This window comes from Chaetura pelagica, unplaced genomic scaffold, assembly GCF_000747805.2.
Source record: "Chaetura pelagica isolate M959 unplaced genomic scaffold, ChaPel_1.0 scaffold84, whole genome shotgun sequence".
In the NCBI taxonomy this organism is placed as follows: domain Eukaryota; kingdom Metazoa; phylum Chordata; class Aves; order Apodiformes; family Apodidae; genus Chaetura; species Chaetura pelagica.
The window spans coordinates 1,611,045-1,632,053 of NW_009953224.1; the positions used below are offsets into that span (position 1 = coordinate 1,611,045).

The following is a 21,009-nucleotide window of genomic DNA, read 5'->3' on the forward strand; positions in this document are numbered from 1 at the left end:
ACGAGAAGCGGCTGCTGGATTTCTGCGGCGTCTTCAAGCCCGCCATGCCGAGATCCGTGGCGGTGAGTTGGGCCCGAGGGGTATGTGTTGGTGATAACGGCCTTAGCGTGGCCAAGAGGGGCAGTCCCAGCTGTTCCTCACGCTGCCGTGCTGGTCTGAGCACAGAGCAAGCTGCTTCAAGCACTGTCAGGGAACTGACCTGCCAAGGAAGTAAAGAAACAAGTCTTTGAGCTGACTGACCCAGAAGTTTGTGTTTCAGAGCAAGGTGCTGAAGCAGGGGATGGATGGCGTGTGTTTCTTGTGCCACCCAGCCATTAAGATGTGTCACCTACGTTGTTCCCTGTCAGTCCTCCCTTTATTCTGGCTGGTGTAGTGAATAGCAGAGGTTAAAAGTGTCTTCCCTAAAGATGTGCAGTGGTGGAGCCAGACCTTGTGTTTTCAGAAGTGGGCCCTGTAGAGAGTGTGTGTGTGCTGGGTCAGACTCACCAAGCAACGTTCCTGGAATACACCTGCTTTCCTTTCAGATCAGCTTGAAAACTTGGCATTGGCAAGACTGAAGTGCTCCTAGATACAGAAGCATAAGTGCTCAATGCGTTGGGGAATCTGCTTATTTAAACAATCAGATATCTTAGCTGGGATTACTCAGAACTTTCAGGATAATTTTTTTTCAGTCTTCGTTTTTTAAATTTCATTTAAACGCCAGATTTTTCTTTGGAAGATATTTCTGACCACTTTTTGAGCATTGTCTTCCTAGATGCATGTGTAAAAAAAATATGACACTGCCAGTTTTTAAGGCTCTTGCAGGCATAAGTGTGTTAGACTTTGAAATACTTAATGACATGGCATTGTGTGCATCTTAGTGTCTTCTGTATGTCTACAGTACATATGCAAATTTTCTGGTCTGTTTTGTAATATTTGAAATTTATTTTTTTTTTTCCTCAATCCATTTTTTACTTCTATTCTCACTTTCCTCTCCCTGTTTTAAATTTAGGGAACAGCCTGCATGTATTTCAAACGCTTTTACCTCAACAACTCAGTGATGGAGTATCATCCTCGGATAATAATGTGAGTTATCATCACATCTGGGTCTTTTCTATGGTGTAATCTTTATAAAGACCTGGAAAAACGAGAAGGGAAATCTTTGAGCTTAAAGATAAGTAAAGGCAAAGTATGGTCTCTTTCAGTGTGCCTTTGGAGACGTTTGCTGTGTTCAGCCAGAACGTTGTGTTTTGAAGATACATGTTTTTTGAACAGACCTCTCAATAAGATGGATGTTCCAAATGTCAATTGTTTGCTTTTTTTTCTCCCTCCTCAAGGCTCACATGTGCATTTTTGGCCTGTAAAGTAGATGAGTTTAATGTGTCCAGTGCACAGTTTGTTGGTAATCTGCGAGAAGGCCCTGTTGGACAGGAAAAGGCCCTTGAACAAATACTGGAATATGAACTACTGCTTATTCAGCAACTGAACTTCCATCTTATCGTCCACAATCCATACAGACCATTTGAGGGATTTCTGATTGATTTGAAGGTAGTATTGTTATATATGCTACATACTCAGTGTACTAACATCATACAAATAGGTCATAGGTTGTGTCAGAAACTTTTTATTTCCTTTTGTGCCTGTGATCTTAACAGATCTAGTTTCTAAGGTGATATGCAGACACCTAAAAGGAAGTTGGTTTAGTTGTGGATTTTAAGGTTTAGGGTTGTTTTTAAGTTTTAAGGCACTTTAGATTGGTTTTGGAATAAGAAGATAGCCAGCTGATTTTTAGCATTACAAAATACTGTTGAAGTGTGTGTTCTGAGATGAAGAACAGCTGCTTACTTTCCTAAATAATTACTTCCTAGACTCGCTATCCAATGCTGGAGAATCCTGAAGTTTTGAGGAAAACAGCTGATGAGTTCCTCAATCGAGTGGCTCTCACGGATGCGTATCTGCTCTTCACTCCCTCACAGATAGCTCTCACTGCCATATTATCTAGTGGTTCCAGAGCAGGAATTAATATGGAAAAGTAATATTTTATTTTTTGTTCTAAATCATGTATTTGCTCTTTCTATAAAATAGTTTTACTTTAGATGTTTTTCAGTGGTAGAAGCATGCATTAATGCTTCTGGTATGTTCTTCAAGTATGTTTCAAAACTGATGAGGAGTCTTTGGACTTCTGTGATTTATCCATAAATGCCCTTCCTGGGAAAGGATAAAACTACTTGGTTGTTACAGATCTTGGTGAGGATTGTTGCTTGTGTGTGTTGGCGTTTTACCCATGTAATGTGTGTATGTAGTGATGTTCTTACTAAAAGGAAGTTTGAATCTGAGGGAAGGGGAGAGACCCACAGACTCTTACAAGACAGGATTTAGGATTTGCTTTCAGCTTCCAAAAAGCAGTCCCATCTTGCAACCTGCCTGCTCATTTCCAGCAGTCAGTCATCACTGCAATAGCATGATGTTACTGTGACACTTTACAGAATCTTAAGTTTACTTAACTCACTGAGGCTCACTTACAATTGTTTAATTCTGTAGTGTTGGAACTTCAGTTTTGTGGAGGGCTGGAGAATGCTTTTGTCACATTCTTAAAGAATTTTGCAAATGACAGATGTGCTTTTTCGTTATTTTATAGCACTTTTATAACCAAATTATTCTTACCAAGTCTAATTATAAAGCTCTAGCAGCTGTAAATAATAAACATTACACGTTTTATTAACTAATGGTAGCTGCCACAAGTAATTATGACACTTGAAGAATGTACTCTTCCATGTCTTTTTGCAGTTACTTAGCAGAAAACCTTATGCTGAAAGAAAACAGAACTTCCCTAACCAAGCTACTAGATGGCATGAAATGTAAGTAAACCTTGGAAAAAGGCAGTAAACAGTATCACTAAAGGAAGAACATATTTTTTTCCAAACAACAGAAGCTTTAAGCAGAAATGTGTGATTCAACTGGTTTTCTTCACCTCAGGGATGGGCAGTAGAATGAACTATCTGGCATGTGGATAGAGGAGAAAACGCTGAGACTTTCCTGTGATATAAACAGATTAGATTAAAAGGCAAAGGGCCTGATGCTTAGGTGCTACAGTCAGTTAAATGCTAGCAACTGGCTCAAAAGTGGAAAGTCTGTTTTGGTAACTAGATGATGCTTCCTTTAATTCAGGGTGAAATGCCTCTTTTCAGTGACTGACTTAAAAATTACAGGTTCAGGCAAAAGCCTGCACATAACTGTGTCTACCACCAGAGGCTGTCTTTTCTAAGCTAATATTGAGTGACATGCCAAGATTTATACTTCACTTTTCTTTGTCAGGTATAAACATGTTTCAGAAGAGGTTTAGGTTTGCTAGTGTGAGAGTATATATGTACATACACACACGCACACATATATAAACCAACAAGAATGCTAGCATGGTTTTGCTTAAGAAAATGGGAACTGTAGTACACTGTTTATTAACTTAGATTCTCTAATTAAATGAAAAGGCTGGGATACAAAATTTCCAGTAAGTAATCAGTTATTTAATGCTTAAGCTGATACACACATTTAAAATGGGGGACCGGTAACATGAGAAATCCAGCCCTTAGAGTAAGCTGACTTTACTAGTGAATGCACTATAGAAGTCACCATGGTCTACCAATGAAATTTAAATTGAATTTAGAAAACTTAAGATGCTCTTTCCTTTCTCTTCCTGCTAACAGAATCAGTCTTCAGGTTTCCATTGCTGAGTTCCAAAGTGAACACTGGGATCAATTATGCTTCACTTGGATTATTCTGGGAGGTAACTTTGCCCAGAGACAGCTCTTTCTTAAAGATTTTTAATGATTGAAAGAAAATTATGAAGCATCTGTAAACAACTAGTTTTACAAATAACTGATGGTAGGAGAAAAAGTCTTGTTTTTGCAGAGTAGCTGCAAGTTTAATTTTCATTCTTAACAAGACTGAAACCAATCTTTGCTTTTTCTAAGACTGAAATACAGTGCTGACTGAAAGAAATACCTGTGTGTTTTGAAGAAGAGTAATGTGGATTCTGCGTCATTTACCTTGAGGAAATCCAGAAGCAACCATGCTAACAACTTGTTTCAATGTAGTTCTTTGTGTTCAGCTGCTGCTGTGCCTTGATGTTATTTAGAATTAATCGCCATTTGTAAGATGATAGTTGTCTAAACATACGTGATCTTTGATCCTCTAAAGTTTGAGTGCTGTGTGGGATGGGAAGTTCTGTAAGCAAGCAGTCTGGGAGCTGGGGGAGAGTTAATACTCAGAATGTCTAGGGCTTGTGTTGACAAATGTAAGGATTCTGTTCCAGCTTTCTGCAGGGTGTTGCATGTGCCCTGGTGTAGTGTCTTTTGAGCCTGTTTAAACACTAGACAGGATGCTTTCAAAACCTTACAGAGGTGTGGGCTTCAAAACTTCTTACATTGTGTTTTTTCTTTATGTACCATTCTGATTTTTATTTTTTTTTTTGGTGTAGGTTTTTTTCCTAGTAGAAGCTGTTTGAAAGTGTTTACAGTGCTTTTGGCCGTACTGACTGATGAGCTTGTGTAATTCACAAGGTACAGCAGAAATTATTTCATGTGCTTAGAGTTGTGCTGTTCCCTCTGTAGGCATGAAAAATCTCATAAAGAAGTATGAACTGCCAAGGCCTGAAGAGGTGACTGCTCTGAAACAGAAGTTGGAGAAGTGTCACAGTTCAGAGCTGTCACTTAATACAAACCTGTAAGTAGATACTTACTCTTCGATGTATTAAACATCTGCCTTTGTTATTGCTATAGAAACATGAACTTTCTCTGATTTGTGTGAGTGACTGAAAATGAAAGCATCTACATTTACACACAAGGTTGTTTGTTCACATGCTTCATTTGTGAGTGTCTACTGGAAGCTGAGAACTGAGACTCAACATGCTGCTTTCAGTAATATGTAAATACATTCTTTTGTGCTGATTTGCACTGCAAGCTGCAATACCAGTCATTTTGTAACACAGAACTGGAATCACAGGAGGTATCTAAGGTTTTGCTGCTTAATGTCATACGTAATGAAAATCAAAGCTTTTAAAAATAATGTGATTAAAACAAGAATGGTATAAAGAGTTAATGTTTTCTTAAGACTTATGTGGATAGCAAAGGAATTCCTGATTAATTTTTTTCTGCCCTTTTTCACTTTAGTGAAATTTTCACTGTGAACTTCCAGTGAGTTGCTAGTTGAGGCTTCAGTAGTTTGTGTGACAAATATGTCCCTAATCTAACCTTGTGGCCAAATAAGCAGGTTCTAACCTACAAATACAGCTAAACATTTCACAACATTTCACTCTTTTTCTGGATGGGGCTTAGGAAGAAGAGGAAAGGTTATGAAGATGATGAATGTGTTGCAAAGAAACCTAAAATGGAGGAGGTCAGTACATCTACTGTACAAATACTTGTTTTGCCGCTCTTGACTGCCAAGACAAAAGTATCCCAGCTACTGAGACAAACTTGTGCACCTGTCAATACTCTTACCTGTTACTCAGAATCTTTTTTCAACTATTTTTTCTTCTAAATTAGCCAGAGTTCATACCAGACCACCCTTGGGAGTGTTCTTAAATACTGTAGTCCTTTGCGGGGAGGGGGAAGAACACGCAGGCCATCCTTCCTGATGTTTGTTGTAAAGCACAAGAAAGTCTTCCGACAAACCATAGAAACCTTAGCAAACCATTAAGATTAGTTCTTAATTCAGGTGAAATTTCATTATGCCACTGAGGGCAAATAGGTGTGAAACTATCTGGAATATTGTGATGAATGGGTTTTGGAAGGCCAGGAACTGAATACTTGAGAAATTCTACCTCTACAGGTGGAAACTCAAATTGATAACTACCTTTAAGGTTAAAGGGCTCAGTCACAATTAGTTAAAATATGCTTTGGTCTTCTGTTCACAAATAGCGAACAGGTATTAAATCCTGGCCATAGAGATCATAGCTTTTTTTTGTGTGGGTTTGGTGGGGAAGGGTGGTGGTGTTCTTGATAAGCATTGTGGCATCCTTGCAGAAGCAAGAAGCAGGGCTTGGTCCCAGGAAGCTTTCAGTCCTGCATTCTATTAGCTAAAATAAATGTAAACAAAATCTTCCCTTTGATATATTTACTTGACTAAGTAATTTCTGTTTTATTCCCTGCACAAGATACTGCACACACTGGGTAGTATTGCTCAGGGGGGCATGCAGGAGACATTTTGAAATACCCCAATTTACTGGGAGTCTCACAGCAGGCCTGGGCATACACAGAGCAGCTCCTTTAGCTGTGCTCATGTTTAGCAGCAGGATTCTCAGCAGAAATCCAGACTGGAGGGAGTATGAGGAAAGGAAATACCCTTTCATGTTGTTGAGCAGATCTTGGCTGTGACCTTAAGAGAGATTCTGAAAGGGAACTTAACAAATACGCATTTTGTCAAGTGACTTCTCTGTAGGCCTTGCATGAATTCTTAATTCCAGTTTGAGCTTGCCCAGTGTGTTAGCCAGGGCTGCCAGTTGCTGTCTGGTTGTCAGGAGGAGAATGGGGTGTGTAAGATCAGCATGGTCAGGTGTCCTGGCGGAAATGCTCATCTGTTGAGTAACACCGACAAGCGCTACACCTTTAAAATGAGTTTAAACTTGCTATTTAAATCTATTACTGATAGCAGACCCAGTTCAGAGGTGGGAGAAGTTACCTGTGGTTCTTAAATTCTGTTTAACTGGCCTGTGTGGCAGTTGCTGTGACAGCAGGTGCAGCAGTTACCGTGCCCCCCCAGTTGCGGATCGCCTGGCCCACCTTCCTGTAGAACACCCTGAGCTCACACGCTGCTTTTTTCCCCTCCCTTAGGAAGAGTGGACTGATGATGATCTTGTGGATTCAGTGTAACCGAGAATGGAATCCTGCCACTGCAAAAACTACTGCTTGGTGGCAACTGAACCTGTCTCCTACAGGTTCCTTACTCAGCTGTCAAGAGGTATTTTTTCTGTCAGTGTTTAATATCTTTGCAATAAAGCATTTGATTTGGCTAAAATGATTAGTTGTAATTCCATTAAATCCTCATCCATTCTAGTATGAAATGTTTGCATGAAATCTGTCACTCAGGGAGGAGTTTTGGTTGGGGAGCTGTTTGAGATGTGACTTGAGTGTAGGATTACAGCACTGCAGTAACTAAGGACAAAATGGCATTTTGTGAACAAGATAAATGCAAGAGGAGCCAGATCTGGTAGCAGACCCATCCTGGGCTGTGCTCCCCTCTTCTCGAGTTTTGTCAGTGAAGCAGCTGCAGGAATACAACTGTGCCTGTAACACCTGATACACTTGGGAAGATCTTCTCAAATGTATGAAGAGGCTGCAGCAGCCTATTTTACAGTATGGAAAGTAATAATAACAGTTTGGTGACTTACTCTGCAGCTGTGATCTCAGATGAGGATGCTGCAACCAACTTACCTGTTGGCAACTGAGAATACTTAGGCATACCTAGGTACATAAGCATCCTTCAACTCTAAAGTCTATTTCCTCACACTGTTTCAGACAATAAGTTCTACAGTACACACACTCCTGAATGCAACTCTGCAAACTTCCCACTTTCATTCTCATCACTGCATTTCATATGTAATAGCTAAATAGCCAGCCAGATTTCTTCTCCAAAGTTTGTATTTTTACCAGGTTACAATACCTACACCCAGCCAACTAAATCTACAAAATAATCCACTTTATCCACTGTTTCTGACAAATTTGCTTTCCCTTTGAGAAGCAGTTAAAGACAGGCTTTACAGCGATTGGTCAAGCAGCTGTTTCATGGGATGATCTAAAAAAGACCTCAGTAGTGCCAAGGTCCGGCAGTGCAGTCTGTGCTAAGAGTACCCACCACCTCTGTCTGCTAAGTGTGTAGGACCTGTGACACCTGAGAGCTCTTGGCTGCAGCACTGGGCAACCCCCTGCAAGGACGTCCCAGCTGGAGAGACCAGGGAAGCAGAGCAAAAGCCGACTGCAAACACAGCAGATGTGCACTCATGTTACAGCAAAGATAAAAGTCTGTACTATTTAGTGTGACAGGGAATGGAAATGGTACTCAACAGAAGATACAATGGAGTTGTTCTAATGGTGTTAACACAGTTGGGGAAACTCAGGGTCATTTAATGCCTTATTAGTTAACTGATGCTGAAATACCCTCTCAATCAACTGCATATTTTAATTTTTTTCAACAGTTTTAACATGTACTTTCTCAGCCTGAGAGACACAGGTACCAGTGGAGGCATATGAACAAGGTAATGCTGTTCTGAGGATTCAAGCTAAAAAGTGACCCTGCATGAACATCTCAAGGTACATCATGAGTGCAGACACTGTAAAAAAACTTCCACAGCAGCCAAAGTTAGCCAGTTTCCAGAAGAAGTGGATCTGCAGCTTGGTTTATTTTAAAAACTTATTTTTCACTTATAAAAATAATATTTTTAGACTTACAGTACACAAAAGACCAACCAATACATATTTTATAAAATGGTTTAATGAATGCATGCATGTCTGATACAATGATCAATAAATTTACTGAATTCAAATTATTTACTGTTGTAAACATTTTACAAAAGCATTGTGATTTATCTGGATATACAGTTCTTGATGGAAGAACTATTCAGACTGAATCAGTGGCACATCAAAAAATAAAGCTGACAAGACCCATTCTGCATATTCTCTTTCAACATGATTCCAGCAAGAGAAACAGCATGGTATAAAAAAAGTGTACAGTAAAGATTGTTCCTACCATAACATCAAATTCTGGAAACTGTAAATACAAGTTAAAATGGTTGAAACAGTCAGAAGTCATAATTATTGTAACCAGTCAGAAATTACAGTAAGAAATGTTATCCAGTTATACGTGGCTGTCAGAACAAGACATTTCTTTTCATGTCAGTTGATAATTCTTTTCCAACGAGACAGCAAAACTTTGGCAATCAGCGGTGCTGAAAATTTTCAAAGTTCAAGACACAGTCACAGCATTTTCTTTGCAGAAGGTGAACTGTACACCAAGGCTCAGAGGTTGTGAAAACTGTTTCCAAGTGGAAAAAAAGTGCAAATGTTCTGCACAGATAGCTTAAAAAGCTGCTGGTACAATCATTCACCAACAGGATCTTTGTTTTCTTTTTGCATAGTTCACACACCGCTGGGAATGTGGCAGGGTGTGCTATTTTTGGCAAGAGCAAGAAGAAAGTGATACTGGTGTGAGTCGCCATGTTGGGCATGCTGGATCCATGCAGAATTCAGGTAGAGGGCTGCTACCTGATGCTGTTAGACACTGAATACTGGTTTTGTTTTTGTTGAAGCAGTTCAGTAATAGCCAAAAGTTTCTTAAGAACATGCTGTAGGGAGAGTCAGTAAAACCATACATTAGCCACTGGAAACAAAACAGTCTTGCTTCAGAAGCACTTTCAACATTAGCCTATCAGACCTGCTGTGAGGGAGTTTGAAATGTATTTTTTTAAAAAAAGGAAGCAGCTGATGCCCTAGTCAGTAAGACATTACTTTCAAAAGGGAAGTCTAAAACCTTGTGATGACCTTTGCCTCTGCACCCATGGATGCTGTTGCTGCTTTGTGGTTTAACAGGAAGGCTGCCCACGTGTGCTGCTGATACACCACTGGGATGTGCTACTAGAGCCTTCTGTGTTTGTTCACTAATGTACTGGAAAATTAGGAAGCAGAAGTGAGGTATGTAGGAAGCTGACAAAAGTACATTTCTCAAATGAAAAAAAAAACCAAGATCCTAAACCAGATGACACGGGGAGCCTGGCAGAAGACTAATTTTTGGGGTTTAGGCTTCCTCTAGGAACTAAAACTTCCTCTGGAAGCTCTACAAAAACCTCTTTGATTTTGTTGCATGAAGAAACAAAGCTACAGACTAAATATTTTCCTCTACATCTAACAGCCTCCGGGTGAAAGGCACTGATGTGAAAATGATTCCCCGCCACACTGGTAGACAGAAATACTACAAAAGCAGCTGGTCTTGGGGAGCAACTCAGGACACACCTGTGTCTGTACCTGTGGCTTGTCTGTTAACCCACTGCTCACCTGCATCACCCCTCGCTCATTACTGAGTGTCCGGAGCTCATCTGAGTGTGCCACGCAGATCTCGTGCAGCGCCGCCAGATCCCGGGACAGGTCAGTTCTAGAGTGCTCCGTGGTGTCTGGAAGCTCAGGAACATTCTTCAACAGAAAAGAGCAGATTTAGGATGCCGAGTACTGGGGCACACAGGAAGGTCAGTTACAGCTCTGCCAACACAAGTGTTTTATACCCCAAACAAGTTGAATGTTAGTCTGCCCAGCTAAGCCTCAAGGCCATCTTACTATGATGAATTATTTCCTCCTCTCCACAAGTGTTTTACGAGCATAGTTCTGTACCTGCTCCTCCCAGGATTCTTACTAACAGATCTGGTATTGATCTATGACTGAACTGACCAGAAAGCCACTACTCGTCACCTTCCCCTCAATTAAGGGGAATGCTTTTTTTCCATCTAGCAAGAGAAGTAGAAATGCTGGAGCTATCAAGTAACACATTACACTGGTCATAAAACAATAATGTGGTAATTAAAATCATAGATTAATCCACCCGTTGTTTTCAAACCAGCAGCGTTCAGAAACCTCCTACAAAATCTGTCATTTAGCACAAATTGATGGATCATAATAGGCAAGTGACATATGGCAACATACCTGAATGCCACACTCCTATTTTAAACAAATATTCTGATATGTCTCCTACATCACTTATAAGAGATCTGTTCAGGAAGCTGGGCACATTTTTTTTTAATCTTGGTTTTTAAAATATGCTGCTATGTAACTTCCAATAGAGATCTGTTTAATTACTTACCCCAAGTTCATCCAAGAACATGATCATGCGATGCTTGTTGCTCTTGATGAATGGATTTACCCCTTCCATGTATGGCTCCTAGTAATTTTTAAAAGTATTTATTAGAACAAAGTACTATCAAGATAATTGTCATACCTGATACGAACATACTGCAATCAAAAGACATGGCAAAACAAGTATGTCATCCGGAGTGACTATTCTTTTGAGTGACTTTCTAACATCTGGTGTGCAGCCACTCAAGGCTACAGAGCTTGGTATTTTCTTATATTTGGCAATGTTCTTATATATGCATACTTATGTGACTCTGCATTAAGATATTCTCTCTTGACACCCAGCTGCAGTGAGCAAATGCTGTAATTTCAGAGGTATGATCAGGAATCTGCCCTCTGCATTGTTCTTTCGTTAACACTTACATTCCAAGTTACGTATGCCACAGAAATAACTTTCTAATGCCAGCCTGAAGTCACTGCCATTATCCTGAAGTCAACAGATGTATTTTTCATCCAAGTTTCAGCCCAGCAACTGAGACAGATCAGTTGGCATTCTCTGTGTTACAAGACAAACTACTGAAAGGTGGGGCTTTTCAGTGAGATATGTACGTTTAATTTACAACATTAGCAATATCTATCATTATGGAAGTGAGTACAGATAGAAGGGGTGCTTTGAATTGCTCTGTGGGAAGGGGAAGAGTCAGAGGTTGGCAGTTCTTGATTTGTTTCAGAACTGGATAATCTACACCGAGATGGTGCGTATGTATGCATACATAAATACAAACCAACACTTTTTTTTTTTTTGTGGTGGAATGGCTGCTTGCCTTAATCTCACACTTCTCCCCTCTAATGCAGGAAATACTGAAGTATGACTGCTGCTTTTTCCACTGAAAACAGAAAATGGAATGCTCCACTTTTGTCTTTGGGACAAATGCCTGCTGATTTTATCTGTGTTCTCCCAGCATCACTATAGGGCTGCATCACACTCTGCAGTACCTATTGGTATGGTCACTTGTTCACCAACTATTTTAACAGACCACTGCTGATGTTCCTACTACCAGACTCAAAATCTCCACAAGATGCACCCAGTTTTAATAAAGAGTTTACAGATCACTTCCCTTCCAAGTACTGGGGCTCCTCTTCCCCCTCTAGCCAGACTTTATCCTACTGCTTGTCTCTAGATCAAAACTCTGTTTAGCTCTAAATAAGGAGGAAAGGAAAAACTACAGTAATGGGGCATCCCTGCTGATGAGGGCCAGTATGATGATTAAGCATCATACTGATGCTGAAGCATCTACCTTATGGGGAAAGGCTGAGAGAGCTGGGGCTGTTTAGCTTAGAGAGAAGGTGACTGAGGGGGCATCTCATCAGTGCTTACAAATATCTAAAGGATGGGTGTCAGGAGGATGGGGTCAGACTCTTCTCAGTGGTGTCCAGTGAAAGAAAAAGAGGCTTTAACACAGGAGGCTGAACCTAAATATGAGAAAAACCAACTTTACTCTGAGGGTACCAGAGCACTGGGACAAGGCTGCCCAGGGAGGCTGTGGAGTCTCCATCCCTGGAGACATTCAAAACCTGCTTGAACATGCTCCTGTGTAATCTGCTCTAGGGGATCCTGCTGTGGCAGGTGGGTTGGACTGGATGATGTCCAGAGGTCTCTTCCAACCCTGACTACTCTGTGATTCTGTGACAGATGATGTGTCAGGCTTTGCACAAGAAAACAGCAACACATTTTCACATGTATTAAGCAGGAACGTTGAAATGTACAGAAACATAGTTCTAGGCTGTTCTCTGTGTGTAAATTATATTCACCTTAGCTCCAAATTCAACCAGATTTGCTAAATTCTGCACAGACTTGGCGACCAGCGTCAGCGTTCTTGCAGCAGTGGGGGAAGGGGAATCTGACAGGAACACAAAGTAGAGTTACTGACCATTCCATTTAAAACTTAACAAAAGTCACATGAAATTAAAACTCTTCTCCAACTCAGGTTTTTAATGGAATAAAATATTTTTAGTATTTCAACAAAACTGCAAGTGGAAGACGTCAGTTGGTAAGGTAAAACTTGTGTTGTTTTAGTAATGTCCACAAAAATATATTAATATGAACATTCTGATTCTCTGTAATAGTTGCATACAGAATGAGTATACAAAGTAACATGGTGTTAGGAAGTTAGATGAAGTAAGAACCATTTTCACAAATATGAAACAGTTCTGCTGAAAGGCGAATTATTAATTGTTAAAATAAAAAAATTACCTTTAGAATTTAAAAAAAAAAAAAAAAGAAGTTTTCTGGTTTCCTTATTTGTGTATACCCACATCAGTGGGCTCTGACAAATTACACAAATTACAGTTCAAGGTACTGGCATTAGGAAACCAGAGTAAAAGTTACATGCAGTCATGACTTGTACTTCCACAAAATTACAGTCACTTGCTGTACTTAATGTCACACTTAGCATTTTATATTAACCACTTCATCAGTTAAAACTTCATTTTCCAAGAACTGATATTACCCAGTAGTGTCTTACAAAATTATTTTTTCCCTCCAGTTACAGTAAATGGCCTGGCTGAAATCCAGGTTTGAAATGTTCCAAAATTGATATGGTAATTATACGTGCTCTGAACTTTTAAATTCTTCTCAAGAATGCTACATCCTCTTCATTGTCTACCTGCATCTTTTTTTTTTTCTCCCTTCACCTTCCCCCCAAAATCTAAAGAAAAGTAAGAAAAATAAGGTTTTCTTGCAGGGATGGAGCTATGCAACTAATGTCAGCTGTTCATCACATCTTGTGCTTGGTGCAATGTAAACCTTTGAAACAGCAATGCTAGAAACATTTACTAGCCTTGGAATCCGAAATTTCATATTAGAACTGAGCTAGAGAAGGGAATTACCTTAAAAAAAATCTCAAACACTGCTTAGAACAAAGGATATAATTTTTGAAACAAGGATATTTTCTTCAATGATCACAGCTGATACCTATACACTCAGCCTTTGGAATACTTCTTCCCCTGTTTGGAAAGAAGGTCTGTTGGAAGCTTTTCTTCCAGGGGACTGCCTCACCCTTTTTTTTTCAACAGCTCTAGAAGCCCTGCATGGCATCTCTAAGTTTAGTTCAGCAGTAGTCAAAAGCTGCATGTACACAAGGAGGACTTCAACACTGATAATCAAGCTTGCAAAGCATTGGTCAAATTTGTAGCTAACTTTTCACACCTGCAGACACAGTGGTGACCCAAGTCAGAAGGCACCTAACTTGAAAATTACCTGAGGATAATATAAACCTAAAGGAAGGATCACTGTGTACCAGGGTATGTTTCTCAAATGCCTTCTCCAAAGCATCTATGGAAACCATTAGAAGAGAGGAACTTGCTCTCCAACACAGCCCTTCTCATTTAGTGTAGCTTAAAGAGAGATGATAGGAAACACACAACATTGTCCTAAGATCTCTCTATGAATAAAGAAAAAAAACTATTTTCTGAATCAGATTTCTGACTTCCTCCTATTTCCAAATCAGCACTTCACTGGTAAAAAAATAAGAAACTGCTAGAGAGGGAAGGAGGAAGATAAATGGTGGATACAAACTAGAAGTCCTATAGCTGGGGGTTATCTTTGCCAAGAAAAAAACCAAACAAACATAAAACAAAGATGAAGTGTAATATATTCAAACTTTTAAAGCTAAGCAACTCAGATGTCCCAGTTTTTTAACTTTAGTAACACAGTTTTCAGTAGCTTATGATTTTACTTCTTACAGAATTTAAGTTAAAAATTTCTAGATGCTTAAGGCAATGGCCATGGGATAATCCCTGCCCTCACCATTAAAGCCTGACAATGGGAAAGCCCCAGACCAACAGCACGTCAGTCCCTGATATGTGCCACCATCCCCACAGCACCTTCCCAAACAGCTCGGGGGGCAATTTGATACTGGCCAGCTCTTGTGCCACAGACCCCTACAGCAGTTCTGCAATCCTGGCTTTTCCAACAGGAACATTCCCTGTCCCTGTTTCAGTTAACTACTGTAGATGCACTCTACCAAGAGAGCATCAAAAAACAGGGTAAGACGTTTTGTGGCAAGAACATTCACTCAGGCGAGCCCATGGGAGGTCTCCTGTATAAGGCCTTTAAATCAACCAAGATTATAATCTCAAGTCTGCACAAAGCAGCCTTTCCAAATGCCACCCCTCTCATTCCCATCTTTAAGATTCCGTATTTGAGGCTGACTATACTTGATGAGTCAAAGTGAAGACTTCTCCAGTGGCTGGAAGCTACCTAAGCAGGATGTTCAAACAAGTTATTCAAGTCTAGTTTGCTAGGTGCACAAATGTATTCCAAGCTCTGCAGACACCTTTTCAGCTTTATAAATCTTGTTCATTTAAGAGGTACCATTAACTTTGGCATTGCTTTGTATACAAAGTGATATCTGAAAATCACACACTTAAATTTTCCACACTCCTGGGATATAATCCACATTGCTAGACTTTACTTTAAAACTGTATTATTAAATAACACAATGCATGTTTTTCTGGACTTCAAACTTATATTGGGGATCACCAGATAACCTTTCAGGGTGAAAAGCACACATTGGCTGCCTTACGGAGAAGTCAGTCAAGTGACACGGATAACACTCAAAAAAACTTCATCTTTTGCTACAGAAGACACTACAATATTTTCATGCCTACTATTGTATAAAGCTTGAATTTAATCTGAAGAATATAGTCACCTGAGATGATATTAAACATCCTTGGGTTCAGGATAGCGGGACAAATCAGTCGAAGAAAAACAAAACCACTGAAATGGGAAGAAACTTATGTTAAATTCAATAAATTTAGACAATTAGTGTGGTCTTCAATGATCAAGTAAGCATGAAACCTTTTTGAGACCAGCCTGCACTCTGTGAACACATTAACAAATTAAGGGTATCATGCTATGACTTCAACATCCTGACAACTGTATGCTATGGTAGAAGAATAAAGTAGCAGGATCTTCTGCTTTCCTTCCCCAAGTAATTGCTGCAATCTAGAAAGCTGGGAGAAGAGCACTGTTTTTACTGCAGAACTGGGAACTTGTTCAAAAGAAATCTAGGACACCCTTTGGTAGCATGAGGAAAATCGGTTAAGAGCAGAAGTAAAAAACCATCCACCTCAGGATAACCTCAATTCCAGGTATTTGTTATATAATGAAGTGACATACAGACAAGCTAAAGCAATCCAAGTCATGTTTAAATCTGCTCAGAGTGCTTGGACATCACCAGCAGACTGGTTTTCCCTTCAACAGTAAAAAGGCCTGACTCCATGTTGAGAAGTACACAGTGATGGTGATGTCCATATCACTTCAAAGTGACACACATAGTAGTGAGATTAATGCACTTTCTGTATGTCCATGACACTTAATATATGTCCAGAGTGAAACGGAAGCAACCTCTGAGTATCAGGGATGCTACCCAGACATCAAAAAACTATGTGGCTCTGAATGGCATCCTGGGGTGCATTAGAAAGGGTGTGGTTAGTTGGTCAAGAGAGGTTCTCCTCCCCCTCTATTCTGCCTTGGTGAGGCTGCATCTGGAATATTTTGTCCAGTTCTGGGTCCTCAGTTCCAGAAGGACAGGGAACTGCTTGAAAGAGTCCAGCGCAGAGCTACAAAGATGATGGAGGGAGGGGAACATCTCCCTGATGAGAAAAGGCTGGGGGAGTTGGGTCTCTTTAGCTTGGAGAAGAGGGGACTGAGGGGTGACCTCATCAATGTTTACAAATATGTAAGGGGTGAGTGTCAGGAAGATGGAGTTAAGCTTTTTTCAGCGATGATCAGCAACAGGACAAGGGGCAATGGGTGCAAACCGGAGCACAGGAGGTTCAATGTAAATATCAGAAAACACTTCTTTCCTGGGAGAGTGACAGAGCCCTGGGACAGGCTGCCCAGAGAGGCTGTGGAGTCTCCTTCTCTTGAGACATTCAAACCTGCCCGGACACGTTCCTGTGTGATGTGCTCTGGGTGACCCTGCTCTGGCAGGGGGATTGGACTGGGTGATCTTTCAAGGTCCCTTCCAACCCCTAGGATTCTGTGATTCTGTGATAAGCACACTTAAGTATGCATTTAACAAGACTTGAACAGATTATTTTCAGAATAAAGTGACAACCTACCTAACCACTCTGGTTCTCATGGTGGTATTAGCCGGCCACTTGTTTTGAACAGACTTCTGTAGGCACCCATAAATATACCTCAATGTTCTGCAAGAAACAACAGTTAATTACTTGTTCTATTAAACTGCTGAAACTGGTCAGAAAGGATCTAGAACAACCTCCTACTTCATTCAAAACTATTATCAATTCTACATCTATAATTTAGACATAAGCTTTAAACTACCTCTAACAGTTAGTTTATAAGTTTAAAAATATAAAAAGTAATTTTCTAAATTTATAAGTGTATATCAAAAAGTAAGATCATAAATTACAAGGAACACCATAATTAATACAAAATTATATTTGTAATTCAGTCATTTTCCAGATGTGCACTATATGTTTTACAACTGCCTATCTCCTGTTTCTTAGGTAGTATTTAATTTTTTAAAAGATCATGCTGATGTGTTGATTTTTTTTTTTTAATTTTTCTATTTTTAACTAAAAAATAACTGTTAATTCCATCAGTGAGTTTTAGGTGTTTGAAAGTTAAGCAATCACAGCAAGAGTCGTCTGTAGCAATAAAGTTGTGGTGCATTTCAGAAAATGTTGAGAGCTGCATCATATACAAAAAAGAAGTGCAACTTACAATGCTACCCTTGCCAGCACTGCACAAAAGAAACACTTCTTTGCTACTCTGCCACCTCAAAATTGAAGATTTTTACTTTAAAAGCTAAGGACACAGTGAAAGAACACTCTTAGTGCACTTATTATCAGATGGCCAAATCTAAACTGTGAATACAAGTAATTTTAGCAATTAAAAAAAAGGAAAAAAATATAATCTGCATTTCCTTAGCAGACAGAAGCAATTATAGCACGTTATCATTCTACTACTACCTGCTTGTAATTTTCATATGCTGTCAACAACTCCATCTCTTTCTCAGAGGACGAAGACTGGAGATAATTTGTAATAAACTTAAATACACTTAATTGTCTGCCAGTTACTACTGTCTTCTTTTTATGCATATCTGAGACTGATTACTTTTATAATTCATCTTTCTCTGACTCTTGGGTATGGAGATTCTCCTTCTAATAAAAGCATGTGTCCTAAGCAGAGACTTTTGCAAAAAGAACTATTAATTCATGAAGGTGGTATTTTTCCAACCCCATCTATATTCCTCTGTATGCACACAGCAACCCTAAAGACTAATGAGTCATAACTGATTAGCAGATAATGAACCAGTTAAGGACATAATTTTAAGGTGTAATGTAATGCACACAAACAGGAATTTTCAAATCTGAAGAGAACGGTGCAGACTTACGGAGGCAGTATCTCTGCAGCCATGAATATTTTTTCCACCAATTCTGAAAGTATACTGAGTAGATGTGCCAGATTAGTGTTTACATTTTCATTTTTTTCTAACTTCGAAGGATTTAACTAAAACAAAGAGAAAAAAAAAAAAAAGTTTCTTCTGCTACCTAGAACTACATACATAGTTTGATACACAAAACACTGAATATTGCTTCAAAGTAAGTTACAATTCTGCTGCTGTAGAAGTCTTCTACAGAATTCACAAGTCTGTTCAACGACTAGTTAGGAAATGGGAAGAAGCAACGGTTTTCAGTTCTAATACATTAGGCTTTAAGAGCTCAGATATTCACCACCATTCATCTACATGACCTTTTTGTCTCTCTCAGTCCAAATTTCTGAGGACTCCAATCCTTTACACAATTAAGTTGAAGTGAAACACAGAAGTTAGGAGGGTCATTTTAAAAACAGCCTCAGGATCAGTAGTAATCATTTAGGTATTGGGAAGCTGAAATTAAAGTTCAGACATTGACTTCTACAACACCTTGAACTTATTAGAAGTTACTTGAGTTAGGACACACAGTAACTGCTACTGAACAGTGTACAATTGCTAAAGAATACATAGATGTAGAAATTTTAATTAAAAAACTTCGAAGTTATAATATGAATACAGTTAAGAAAAAAAATCTGTGTGTGTGTGGGAATCTTGTAATTAATTCAGTTCCATTATTTCTCATGTAAACTATTTTTTTTTAGTATTAATAAATGTAACTGAAGCTAATATTTAATGAAGCATAAAACATAGCAACCAGTAGACAACTGTGTCAACAAAATAAAATGTTAAAAAACATAGTTCAAGCTATCACCTCACAGGACTGCTTGCTCTCCATTATCTTTAATATACTGTCTTTCAGTGCATGGTGAATAAAACGTGTCGCTGTGGCTTTCATATATTGCTCCATAAGTGTACTTGCTAAAGTGGTGGCACGAAACAAAGTAGTAGCTTCATCTGAAGAAAAAATAGACAGCAAAGAGAAAAGTCAAGAAAAGGAGACAACAAAAAAGCAGAGGAAAAGTGTGCTGTGTTTACACTTTGATCTGTGCTGTAACCAAAAGAATAAAAGGAAGGTGCCAAAACCCTTCCCACCCCACCTGCCCAGAATTCCAGTAAACTTCAGTATAATTTAGTGCAGTACCTTCCATGCTTATTTCCCTGTCATTTAGTGTTCGTAACAACAAGGACTCAAGCTTTTCATGAAGAAAAATCTTCAATAAAATGCCAGCCAACAGTGTTCTATCCTGCCCGCAAACATGTGATAAGGCATAGACTACATGAAGTTCTTTCTGGAGTATAAGCTGAAAGAAAAAACATAATTTTAAAATATTTAGAAGTTGCTCCTAACATAAAAAGCTTCAGAAAAACTGGTATCATAGATCTGTACTGATTCATCAATGTCACCAGAAATGTTATTCAGCTATATCAACCAGTGTTACCAAGATCTGCTGTCTCAAATAATGAACAAAATGAGTTTAGACAGATAAACCAAGGGAAGTTAAGCAACTTTATACCTCTTTAAACTCACTGTACTCCTCTTCTGGCATGATCTTCTCCATAGAGTATCGTGCTCGAACACGCAAAGATCCTGGCTCAATACCCTTTAATGGTACATGGGAACTGAGTTGAAACCACTCATCTGTTGCATGTCCTTTCTGTAATCGGCTTAATTGGCAACGCATAAACACTTAAGGAGAAAAAAGAATTGTTCAAATAAGTTATCTCCAGCAAAACAGTCCTACTATGGAATAAAAAAGGTTTCTTGTCATCTTGTTTCAGCAAAAGAGTATTAATGACTAATCAATAAGATTTGCCATTGATGTATTTTCTCTTCAGGGGTTGAACAGAGTCCTGCAAACTGAGGAAGAAATATAAAGCATTCTGTAAAGAATGTGTACACACATTTAAAAATGCCACATGAGATATTGACACTGCTTTCTTTGTAACACTGGAATGTAAAAAAGTGCTATCCGACAGTGGCAGTGAGAAATTAAAAGTAGATTAAGTGCTCAGAATTCACTGTCCACTTTCCAGGCTTGGGCTGATACCACTATTAGGCCTGCTGCATGACTTTGTTACTTCTTACTAATTACATCATAGTGTTGCTACAGCCCTCCCAAACACTGCCACGTGTATTTCTTTTCTACTAACTCCCAGTTTAAGGCTCTATAAGTTAATGCAAATTTTGTTAAAAAGTGTTTCCAAGTAGCCTGCTGCCTCTATAATGATGAAAGTAAACTCAAGAACGGCCAAATCATTAACTGAACTTTCAGTGGCCCTGGCTCTTTGAAATTGCCAAGTGATGACCAGGATTGCAGCTGAAGCAAGCTGCAGCAGTCAGAGCAGAGTATGTCACTCTGGAGCAGACATATGTTCTCCTGAGTGGAGCTATTTTGCACAGAAATGGCCCAGACACTTCCAGAGGCAGCATTGTGCCTGTGCAACACCCACCATGCTCCAAGGGGGGTCCACAGTTCAAGTTTCACATTTAGCCTGTCAGCCCAGATCTTTCAAGCCAAGACCCTCTCTTTCCACACCTCTCAAATGAGATCTACTTTTAAAGTTCCTCAGATTAACCTTCACAATTCTCACAATTCTGCAAAGCCCATACACTACACTGCCTTACAGAAATTGCCAACAGTTCCAGCTGACTTCCCATGGCTCTGGTGTTGGAATACACAGCAGTGGATCATCTGATACTCGAGCAGAAAAACATCTTTATAAAGCTCACATCA

General features: G+C 39.3%; 2 protein-coding genes across 2 annotated transcripts in view; one reads left to right on the top strand and one right to left on the bottom strand.

Moving 5' to 3' along the window:
- The window catches only part of CCNH (cyclin H), a 163,281-nt gene extending 156,436 nt beyond the window's left edge, over positions 1 to 6,845 (top strand). The window contains exons 3-10 of the mRNA XM_009997840.1: positions 6 to 62; positions 992 to 1,065; positions 1,317 to 1,527; positions 1,848 to 2,011; positions 2,767 to 2,837; positions 4,587 to 4,698; positions 5,310 to 5,370; positions 6,807 to 6,845. Coding sequence (XP_009996142.1) covers positions 6 to 62; positions 992 to 1,065; positions 1,317 to 1,527; positions 1,848 to 2,011; positions 2,767 to 2,837; positions 4,587 to 4,698; positions 5,310 to 5,370; positions 6,807 to 6,845 — 789 coding nt within the window. The remainder of the gene's footprint in view (positions 1 to 5; positions 63 to 991; positions 1,066 to 1,316; positions 1,528 to 1,847; positions 2,012 to 2,766; positions 2,838 to 4,586; positions 4,699 to 5,309; positions 5,371 to 6,806) is intronic.
- A 1,608-nt stretch (positions 6,846 to 8,453) lies between these two features.
- The window catches only part of RASA1 (RAS p21 protein activator (GTPase activating protein) 1), a gene marked incomplete at its 5' end in the record, with an annotated part of 46,014 nt that continues 33,458 nt past the window's right edge, over positions 8,454 to 21,009 (bottom strand). Inside the window, 10 exons of the mRNA XM_009997841.1 lie at positions 8,454 to 9,313; positions 10,020 to 10,154; positions 10,816 to 10,893; positions 12,618 to 12,706; positions 15,518 to 15,585; positions 16,935 to 17,021; positions 18,233 to 18,348; positions 19,086 to 19,228; positions 19,416 to 19,575; positions 19,789 to 19,961. Coding sequence (XP_009996143.1) covers positions 9,230 to 9,313; positions 10,020 to 10,154; positions 10,816 to 10,893; positions 12,618 to 12,706; positions 15,518 to 15,585; positions 16,935 to 17,021; positions 18,233 to 18,348; positions 19,086 to 19,228; positions 19,416 to 19,575; positions 19,789 to 19,961 — 1,133 coding nt within the window. The remainder of the gene's footprint in view (positions 9,314 to 10,019; positions 10,155 to 10,815; positions 10,894 to 12,617; positions 12,707 to 15,517; positions 15,586 to 16,934; positions 17,022 to 18,232; positions 18,349 to 19,085; positions 19,229 to 19,415; positions 19,576 to 19,788; positions 19,962 to 21,009) is intronic.